This window comes from Anolis sagrei, chromosome 3 (assembly GCF_037176765.1).
Source record: "Anolis sagrei isolate rAnoSag1 chromosome 3, rAnoSag1.mat, whole genome shotgun sequence".
Taxonomy (NCBI): domain Eukaryota; kingdom Metazoa; phylum Chordata; class Lepidosauria; order Squamata; family Dactyloidae; genus Anolis; species Anolis sagrei.
This window is the reverse complement of record NC_090023.1, coordinates 164,512,833-164,524,162: the sequence shown is the minus strand read 5'-3', so window position 1 is coordinate 164,524,162 and position 11,330 is coordinate 164,512,833. Positions and strand designations below refer to the sequence as shown.

Here is an 11,330-nt window from a genome sequence, read left to right as displayed (position 1 = left end):
CCAAATATCAAGATTATTTCCTCTAATTGGCCCCGGAATTAACAGCCACAGACCCGTACCTAATAGGGCGGGTCGGCGCTGCTTGTGTTATTGGATCTCACAGCAGCATTTGACACAGTTGACCACAATCTTTTGACCCACCGCCTTGCTGCTGTTGGAGTCAGGGGGACAGCTTTAAATTGGCTGTCCTCCTTTCTTCACAACCATGGACAGCGAGAAGGAGAAGGGAGGCCTGGTCTCTGAGAGGTCCCCTCTTTCTTGTGGGGCTCCTCAGGGGGCAATTCTCTCCCCTCTGTTGTTTAATATCTATATGCAACCACTTGCTCAGCTGGTTCGAGATTTTGGGCTTGAGTGTTACCAGTACGCTGATGACACTCAGCTGGTGCTGAAGATGGAAGGCCGACCGGACTCTGTACCCGATAATTTCCATCAGTGCCTCGAGGCCGTTGCTGGATGGCTGCGTGCCAGCAGGTTGAGGGTGAATCCAGCAAAGACGGAGATCCTATGGCTGGGTCAACCTGGCAATGGGGATATCCAGCTGCCTACCCTGGATGGTGAGGCATTACGCCCGTCATCATTGGTAAAGAGTCTGGGAGTCCTTTTGGACCCTCTGCTGACGATGGAGGGCCAGGTCTCCGCCGTTAGCAAAACTGCCTTTTTTCATCTGTGGCAGGCTAGACGGCTGGCCCCCTACCTGTCCAGGGACGAACTAGCTATAGTGATCCAGGCTACGGTCACCTCAAGACTGGACTACTGTAATGTCCTCTACATTGGCTTTCCTCTGTCGGTGATCCGGAAGCTCAAGTTGGTACAAAACGCAGCTGCTCAGCTTCTTGCGGGAATTCCGATGAGATGCCACATAACACCAATCTTACTACAGCTGCACTGGTTACCAATTGAGCACCGGATCACTTTCAAAGTGATGGTACTTACCTTTAAGGCCTTGCATGGTGTGGGGCCGATGTACCTGAGGGACCGCCTCACCCCCTACCAACCCCAGAGATCCCTCCGTTCTGAGGACCAAGATCTATTAGAAGTCCCCAGTGTCAAGACCTTGCATCTAACAGCAACCAGACGCAGAGCCTTTACAGCAGTGGCACCATCGCTCTGGAATACTCTGCCACCTGAAGTCCATGCCTTGCGGGACTTATCAGCTTTCCGCAGGGCATGTAAGACATATCTGTTTCCACAGGCCTTTGATCTTTGATATTGTTATTTTTAAATTGTTTTTAAATTGTTTTATATTGTTTTTAAATTGTGTTAGATTTTTGCCTGTTCTTGTAAGCTGCTCCGAGCCCCAGGGGAGTGGCGGCATATACGTTTGAATAATAAATAAATAAAAAAATTATCTGCTTTGAACTGGATTAAATGAATCTACACTGCCATATAATCCAGTTCAAAGCAGATAATCTGGATTTTATACGGCAGTGTAGAAGGGGCCAGTATTGTTCCTGCCAGGGCCCTTCCACACAGCCCTATATCCCAGAATATCAAGGAAGAAAATCCCATAGTATCTGCCTTGAACTGGGTTATCGAAGTCCACACTCAGATAATGTGGGATTTCCTGCTTTGATATTCTGGGATATAGGACTGTGTAGAAGGGCCCCCAGTTGGAGGTATGAGGATATGCTGTGTTGGGGCTTTATGAACTGCAAAATTGTTTTTTTTTCCTTGTTAATTTAATGAACCACCTTGACATTATATTCAAAATGGTCAAAATGTTAATTTGCTACTATGAACGCCTAACTTTTGTACTATTATCTATTTCTTTATATTTTAAGGACTTGGCTGTGGCTTACTGTATACTGCAACAGTAACAATCACATGTCAATATTTTGACAAACGCAGAGGGCTTGCACTTGGCCTGATTTCGACAGGTATGTTTTTAGTCTGTTTATCTCCCTGTTCTAGGTGTCCTTATCCAGAAAGGTATCATTTCATTAAGAGAGAGCTCTTCATCGCAATATTGAAACTGTGATTAAGGATAGTAGCACACCGTGGTATTATCATATCTAAGCATTACATCTGCCCTGAAGAAACCATGCTTAAATTCATTTCCTCACTTCTCCAGCCTCCCTAAGCAATGCACAGATCTTCTTGGTGACTCCGCACTTTAGAATTAATTCGGTTTGACCACTTCTAGTTTGCTAATTATTCTCTGTCAAATACTTCTGTGCAGAATGCATTCTGAATGGCAAAAGTTCTCATTAGTTTGCCAATATTTGTGAAATATGTTTTTAACATGTTTTTCAAACATGTTCAATTTTTTGAATGTTTTTCTATGCTTAATCTGAACTAAAAATAAGTCTCTCATCCATTCAGTAATATCTATTTTTCAAACCAGACTGTCATGCATTCTTTTTCCATCTGCACTTTTTTTTCATTTTCCTCCCCCTTTTGTGTAACTTTCTATATTATATGTTCAGCTGCGACAAAACTCTAGAAAATTATGTCTCCAAAGACATGTGCTTTCATTCTTTAAGTATTAACTGCTCAAGAAAGATTGAGTTCTGTTGCGCCTGATGAATTTTAAAAGAAAATAAAACATATTCTTAAACGTATATAGGAGTATGCTTACACTTTTCAAAAATTCTAGGTAAAATTATTTGATTGATTTTATAATAATAATAATAATAATAATAATAATAATAATCCTTTATTTGTACCCCGCTACCATCTCCCGAAAGACTCGGTGCGGCTTACAAGAGGCCGAGCCCACATACAACAATAAAACAACAACAATACAGCAAAATAGATCAAAACAAAGCAATAACATTAACAACACACAATGACACAATTAAAAGCTATGGCAGCCAAATGTAATAATTAAAATTAAAATTAAAAAGTGCTGGGCATGACCAGGAGAAAAGGGTAGGTGTTTGGACAGATGGTCTCTAACCATGACTTGAATCCAAATTCCTATATTTGTATTATATTTGATTACTACACTTTAAGTTAAGCTGAAATAATCCTATTTAATTGCTCTATTCCTATGCTACTATACATCCTATCCACCCTATCCTTAACTAGTCTTGCATATTGGCACCCTCCCTCCCCCCACAAAATGTCTGTTGCTGCTTATGATGCTTGTTTATTATTGTTTATGTTGTTTTTATGCTGTTTTAATATGTTATTGTTTTGTTTTAATTGTATGTTGCCTTGGGCTTGGCCCATGTAAGCTGCACCAAGTCCCCCCCCCCCTCTTCTTCCTCCTCCTCAACCTCCTTCACTTTACCTTCACCTTCACTTTTACCTTCACCTTCACCGTCACCACCTTCACCACCTTCACCTTCACCACCTACACCTTCTCCTTCACCACCTTCACCTTCATTTCCACCACCTTCACCTTCACCACCTTCTCCTTCACCACCTTCACCTTCACCACCTTCACCTTCATCTCCACCACCTTCACCTTCCCCACCTTCTCCTTCACCACCTTCACCTTCACCACCTTCTCCTTCACCACCTTCACCTTCATCACCTTTACCACCTTCACCTTCACCACTTTCACCTTCACCTTCACCACCTTCACCTTCATCTCCACCACCTTCACCTTCACCACCTTCTCCTTCACCACCTTCACCTTCATCACCTTCACCACCTTCACCTTCACCACTTTCACCTTCACCACCTTCACCTTCATCTCCACCACCTTCACCTTCACCACCTTCTCCTTTACCACCTTCACCTTCACCACCTTCACCTTCATCTCCACCACCTTCACCTTCACCACCTTCTTCACCACTTTCACCTTCACCACCTTCACCTTCATCTCCACCACCTTCACCTTCACCACCTTCTCCTTCACCACCTTCACCACCTACACCTTCTCCACCACCTTCACCTTCACCATCTTCACCACCTTCACCTTCACCACTTTCTCCTTCACCACCTTCTCCTTCTCCTTTCCACAAATCCAATGTTGAACCAGTGTCAAATATGGCTTATTTCAAAATTATTTAAGTGTTTCTGTTTTCTCTTTTCAGGCTCCAGCGTTGGGCTTTTCATATATGCTGCCCTACAAAAAGAACTTATCGAATTGTATGGACTGGATGGGTGTTTGCTTCTTGTTGGAGCGCTGTCTCTAAATATATTAGCATGTGGGAGTCTCATGAGGCCTTTGCAGTCAAGCAGCTCCACCTTGCCAGACAAGCCAAGCGTTGAGAAAATTCCAGACCAATACCTCATTTATAATGAAAAAGAAAAGAATGTTGACGAAGAAAACATAAAGATACTTGAAAAAGCCACAAATGAAGGAAAAAGTGTGCCTTGTACAGACTGTAAGCAGGATGCTCTTACAATCAAAAACAGTCTATTATCAGTAACACCAAAAGAGACAGCCACTTACAAAAAGAAAGTTGTGGAACAGACATATCTCTGCAAACAGTTTGCCAAGAAGAAATGGCACCTATATTTAGACTACTGGGAGGAAACGCTAGAACTTTTTAAGAACAAAGTATTTTCATCACTTTTTATTGCCATTTTCTTCTTTGACATTGGTGGGTTTCCTCCTTCCCTGTTGATGGAAGACATTGCAAGAAGTTCAAATATCAGTGAAGAAGAATGTATCATTCCTCTCATTTCTATCATCGGCATTATGACTGCCATTGGCAAACTTGTTCTAGGAATTTTAGCAGATTTTGCCTGGATTAATACTTTATATCTGTATGTTTTGACTTTAATATTGACTGCGGTGGCACTGGTTTTGATCCCATTTGCCCAAAGTTATATCACACTGGCAATTCTTTCAGGAGTTTTAGGCTTCCTGACGGGCAATTGGTCAATTTTCCCATACGTCACAACAAAGACAGTGGGCATTGAGAAGTTAACACACGCATATGGGATACTGATGTTTTTTGCTGGACTTGGAAACAGCCTTGGACCACCAATAGTAGGTAAGAATGCATATTAGGTGCGTACATATTTACTCTGAATAATCATTTTCTTTTTTTCAAATACATTTACATACAAAATGCTATTGAAGAATGTAAGAAATCATAGAATCATAGAATCAAAGAGTTGGAAGAGACCTCATGGGCCATCCAGTCCAACCCCCTGCCAAGAAGCAGGAATATTGCATTCAAATCACCCCTGACAAATGGCCATCCAGCCTCTGCTTAAAAGCTTCCAAAGAAGGAGCCTCCACCACACTCCGGGGCAGAGAGTTCCACTGCTGAACGGCTCTCACAGTCAGGAAGTTCTTCCTAATGTTCAGATGGAATCTCCTCTCTTGTAGTTTGAAGCCATTGTTCCGCGTCCTAGTCTCCAAGGAAGCAGAAAACAAGCTTGCTCCCTCCTCCCTGTGGCTTCCTCTCACATATTTATACATGGCTATCATATCTCCTCTCAGCCTTCTCTTCTTCAGGCTAAACATGCCCAGTTCCCTAAGCCGCTCCTCATAGGGCTTGTTCTCCAGACCCTTGATATACTCTTTCCAAACAAAATGTTCTAAGTGATCAATTGTATGCTATCTTCGGATTTGCATATTTTGAAAAGCAGTAATTTTATTAGACAATTATGCTGGGAAAAGTGGAAAGTAAAAGGAAGATGGGCCGACCAAGGGCAAGATGGATGGATGGCATCCTTGATGTGACTGGACTGACCTTGAAGGGGCTGGGGGTGGTGACGGCCGACAGGGAGCTCTGGCGTGGGCTGGTCCATGAGGTCACGAAGAGTCGGAGACAACTGAACGAATGAACAACAACAATAATTTTATTAGATTTGACTTGCCCCAGAAATGTTATTAATGACTTGACATCATACATGAGAGTCAATCTAAAACCTATTTTGTGATGGTGGAGTCTGGAGGTTAAATGAGAAAAAGGAGTAGGGATTGTCAATATGATATACTGTCATACTATAATTCTTTGGCTTTTTTTTTTTTAACATTTATTTATTTATTTATTATTTACAGCTTTTATATTCCGCCCTTCTCACCCCGCAGGGGACTCAGGGCGGATCACAGTGTACACATATATGGCAAACATTCAATGCCAATTTTGAAATACAAACATATACAGACATACACAGAGGCTATTTAACTTTTTCTGGCCGCCAGGGGAGCTGTCACTTTCATCGTCCATCTGCGACACTGATGAAGCACTTCCGCATTCCCCGCATGCTTCCCCGTTGGAATGCTTTGCTGGAGTCTTCTTTATGGCCTCATAAATTAGTTAATTTAGCCTTCCCACACTTTAAGGTGGTACCTAATTTTCCTACTTGACAGATGCAACTGTCTTTCGGGTTGCAGAGGTCAACAACAGGCTACACACAATTGGTTGGAAACTCACTCCAACCCGGGCTGGCTTCGAACTCAGGACCTTTTGGTCAGAGTGATCTTAATGCAGCTGACACTCAGCCAGCTGCGCCACAATCCCGATGCATTCCCATACCCAACACTATGTACATTGCAAGCAACAAGAGAACATAGAATCCTTATACTAAACATAATATAGGATCATTGAACAGATAAATCTTTAATAATAAATAAATAAATAAATAAATAAATAAATAAATAAACTTTATTTATATATCGCTCTATCTCCCCAAGGGGGACTCAGGGTGGTTTCCAAGTAACATTACCGAAACATGCAAAGTAAACAGCATAACATAAAATTAACGAAACAACATAAACATAAAATTATCACAATAACACATGTATATTTAAAAAAATCCTGCCTGTTCTGAGCAATTAAAAAGCCGGGCCAAGGCTACTGCAAACTCAAAATATGAGGGGGCCGGGAATTAAGTACAGTGCTAACGGCAATAGCAGGTACGGGTCTGTGGCTGCTCATTTCCAGAGCCTATTAGAGGGATGACCAGGGTAATAGGTAAGAGTGCAAGGCCATATTCAACAATGTTTGGGCTGGACTAGAACTGGTCATTCTCAAAGGCTTGTTGAAACCACCAGGTCTTCAAGCTCTTACGAAAGGAGGGAAGGGATGGGGCCTGTCTTATTTCCCTTGGAAGGGCGTTCCAGAGGCAGGGGGCCACCACTTAGAAGTCCCTCTCTCTCGTCCCCACCAACCATACTTGTTTTTTTTAAAATAAAACTGTTTATTTTGGTTATGGTACATAACAGAAAAGCAAATCGTGGCAGATATAATCAGGTAACAATATTTTGATGTGTACATGCCCATCTACCTTAGTCAATCAACCAGTTAATTTTGACATTGAGTACAAATTATTATCAGTTACTTAACTTAAAACATATAGACTTGCTATTTCTGCATGTTATCCACTACTTTCAGTCAAAGCTTTCTATTCAGTTTTTTTCCATAACATTCAGAAAATCAACACACGGCCTTTTACACGCAGCAAACCATACGTACTTGTGACGGTGGTGGGAGTGAAAGGAGGGCCTCCCTGGAAGATCTTAGAGTTCATAGAAGGAATAATATAAGTAAACTTTATTTATATTAGAATATAAATAATAGAAGGAATGTCTTATACTAGGGGCTCAGTTATATGGGCTACAAAATGCAGAGCTGATCTGAAGTGAGAACACTTGGAACTATCCCCAGGGGCAGTTGTGTCATCTGTCTTCATCCTATTGCCATGGTGGGACAAAGTCTTGACCGTTCAGTCAGGCCAAATTCGGTTCAGCCCCACTGTATAATCACCCTTATATTTTTTGTTGTTGTTTGTCACTGTGGCAGAGAACTCTTGCCTGTGACCGGGTACCTTTGCTGATGTCAGCAAAGGACTCGGAGATCTCTGGAGCATCATGGCTGCTGCTGTGTTGACAAACAACAACAAAAAGGTAAGTCCTATCCATCCCCTTTCCCCCATGAATCATAGAATCATAGAGTTGGAAGAGACCTCATGGGCCATCCAGTCCAACCCCCTGCCAAGAAGCAGGAATATTGCATTCAAATCACCCCTGACAGATGGCCATCCAGCCTCTGTTTAAAAGCTTCCAAAGAAGGAGCCTCCACCACACTCCGGGGCAGAGAGTTCCACTGCTGAACAGCTCTCACAGTCACCTCAGTGATTATCAGTGCCCCCCAAGGTTTCAGATAAAGAGTATTTCTCCGGGGCAGAGAGTTCCACTGCTGAACTCCATATGGTGGAGCTTGCATGTTGATACTGTTGACACTGGTGTGTGTTGAAACTATTGGACTGGTTTGAGTTAGGACCATCCTAGCTTTTCATGAAACAGGAGAAGGAGAAATCCATTCTATTTTCGTTCTGTTTTTATTTTGAATTTCAAATCTCCCCCCCCCCCCCGGTTCTAATTTTGGGTCTCTCTCTCTCCCTCCCTCCCCCCCCCCTCCATTCTTGTTCCGTTTTGGGGAAAATTCTTCCTGAAACTGAAATGGAACTCTGGATCCCGAATTACGAATCTGAACAGACCCCCTCCGAATTTCCCAGGATTTTCCTGAAAACAGAACAGGGTAGGAGAGGAATCTGAAAACAGAATGGAAACAGAACAGATTTTTTTTGCCATTTCTCACACCCCTACATATAGATAGGTCCTAATTAAGACCATTCATAGAATCATAGAATCAAAGAGTTGGAAGAGACCTCATGGGCCATCCAGTCCAACCCCCTGCCAAGAAGCAGGAATATTGCATTCAAAGCACCCCTGACAGATGGCCATCCAGACTCTGCTTAAAAGCTTCCAAAGAAGGAGCCTCCACCACACTCCACGGCAGAGAGTTCCACTGCTGAACGGCTCTCACAGTCACCTCAGTGATTATCAGTGCCCCCCAAGGTTTCAGATAAAGAGTATTTCCCAAACCTACTTGATAAGTGTGCGAGACTAAACCTGGATTGTTCTGGGTGTTAAGTATGTGCCACGGCTCCCAATAAACCCCACCAAATAGAAAAAACAAAACAAAAAAAACCTTACAGATGTTTATTTTCTGTCAGCTCAATACCAAACCTTGTAAGTGGCCTTCTGTTGTGTATCTGAAGAATGAAGAGAGCAGCTGGCTGCAGCAAGCTTAGTTTGTCAGCAGTTGGGAATGTGGACATAATGGCAAATAGTAATTTGCTACAGATTACCTAAACTGCGTGGATAGCCCTACTATTAGAGGGAGTGAAATGTCCGCCCCAGGCAGGAGATCTTGGGTGTGATGACAGGGGAACAAATTTTTTCTTGATTGATTGTTATTTTGTTTTTACGACCAGGGATGTTGAAAGGTGTCTGTGGGAATTCCTGACTCATGATACAGTGTACCTTTTCTTGGGTGACCTCAACAAACTGACCTCTCTCAGCAAATTGTCATTGGGCTAGCTTTACCAAACCATCCTAAAACTATGTTTTGATATTATAATTTGGAAGACTGTCCTAAACCATGGTTTATGAACAGACATAGATTCTGACATTAACACAAATCATGTTTTTGCATGATGTTTGGATACAGCCAATGTCTTACTTCAATGAGAGATACGAATATTTATTTGCCCTTTAAATAAGTTGTCCTCAAACTATGGCCCAGGGGGCGGACACGGCCCTCCAAGGTCATTTATCCGGCCCTCACTCAGGGTCAACCTAAGTCTGAAACGACTTGAAAGCACACAACAACAACAAAAACAACAACAACAACATTCCTATCTCATCAGCCTAAAGCAGGCCCACACTTCCCATTGAAATACTAATAAGTTTATATTTGGGTTGTTGTAGGTATTTTCAGGCTATATGGCCATGTTCTAGAGGCATTTCTCCTGACGTTTCACCTGCATCTATGGCAAGCATCCTCAGAGGTAGTGAGGTCTGTTGGAACTAGGAAAAATGGTTTATATATCTGTGGAAAGACTAGGGTGGGACAAAGGACTTTTGTCTGCTGGAGCTAGGTGTGAATGTTTCAACTGACCACCTTGATTTGATTGCATGGCAGTGCCTGGAACAATCTTTTGTTGAGAGGTGATTAGATGTCCTTGTTTGTTTCCTCTCTGTTGTTGTGCTGTCCAAATTTGGTGTCAATTCCCCCAGTGGTTTTTGAGTTCTGATGGTATCACAAACAAACATTACATTTTTATTTATATAGATAAACTATAAAGACTTCTGGCTGTGTGCAGTTTGGTGTTTTCAGAAAGGGTGAATCTACTCTGAGGTGCATCATACAATGAGAAGGAGGAATAAAGTTCATTGCACTAATTAATGGAACAGAAAAGGAATGGATTTGACATCCTACCTCCGCTGGTTTTTACTTGTTTTAATGATGATTATTTAATGATAGTTATTTGATGCACTTGTTCATTTTAATCCACCGAGTAATATATTGCATTGTTTTTTTCTGCTTTTTTAAACATTTGTTTGCCTGTTATCATGATTGACTGTTTGCCTGTTATCATTTTGGAAGCTGCCCTGAGTCCCCTTGGGGAGATGGGGCGGGTTACACATAATGTTGTTATTATTATTATTATTATTATTATTATTATTATTATTAGCCCCTGACAGCTCTTTTTATTTTTTCTCAGGTTGGTTTTATGACTGGACAAAGTCTTACAACATAGCATTTTACTTCAGTGGACTTTGCGTTCTGTCTGGAGGACTGCTTTTGCTGGTGGCAGCCCTGCCATGTTGGAACAGCACAGACAACAGCAGACAATCAGAAAAGCCACATCCAAATATTTATTCCTATACAGGTGCATCCATTGCATAGGCTGGAGTGTGGAACAGCTGCTGATGCTCTCTCTCTCTCTTTCTGTTTTATACTGCACTGCAAGATATTTTAGTAATTTTCCACTTATTTATAATGCAACTTTTTAATACACCTCTGAAATGCTTGTAGCTTTGGGCAGAGCCTCTTTCGTAAACAATTTTTATCTGGCTATGGCAGATGAGGCTCTTTTCGCACAAAATACCTTTTGCCTTGTCAACCACCAGAAAGCCCTTTTATACCACTTGATTGCAACCTGTCCAGTTTAATATATGCTCAGGAACAATAATACGAGGGATATTTTTTAAGTAAGGTCCGTTTTGTTGTAGACACTAGTAATTCGCACGCATACCGCAACGAGTGCATGCATCGTGTACTGGCATGCCTCGGGAACAACTGTGCTCAGTTTCCGCTCTGGAGCTAACCTGTACGGTTCTGTTCTGTGCTTTAAAAATGTTTAAGACTATCAACTCACCTGCCGCATGTGAGGTTCGCTCAGTGATTTGGTTTTTGTCAGCAAGGAAACTGCTTGCTGCAGAAATTCATCGACAGATTTGTGAAGTGTACGGTGATACTGTTATGAGTGAAAGCAAAGTGCGTAAGTGGGTACGACAATTCAAAGATGGCCATGATGAGGACCACTCCGGTCGCCCTTATTTGATTACAGACGATTTGGTGGCTTCAGTTGAAGCGAGGATTCGTGAGAACAGGTGCTTCACA

The 11,330-nt window shown here is 42.1% G+C and overlaps 1 protein-coding gene across 1 annotated transcript in view; it reads left to right on the top strand.

Moving 5' to 3' along the window:
• Positions 1 to 11,078, top strand: part of SLC16A9 (solute carrier family 16 member 9) — a 46,507-nt gene extending 35,429 nt beyond the window's left edge. Inside the window, exons 5-7 of the mRNA XM_060768953.2 lie at positions 1,782 to 1,877; positions 3,987 to 4,895; positions 10,429 to 11,078. Coding sequence (XP_060624936.2) covers positions 1,782 to 1,877; positions 3,987 to 4,895; positions 10,429 to 10,613 — 1,190 coding nt within the window. The 3' untranslated portion in view covers positions 10,614 to 11,078. The remainder of the gene's footprint in view (positions 1 to 1,781; positions 1,878 to 3,986; positions 4,896 to 10,428) is intronic.
• Positions 11,079 to 11,330: the final 252 nt, after the last annotated feature.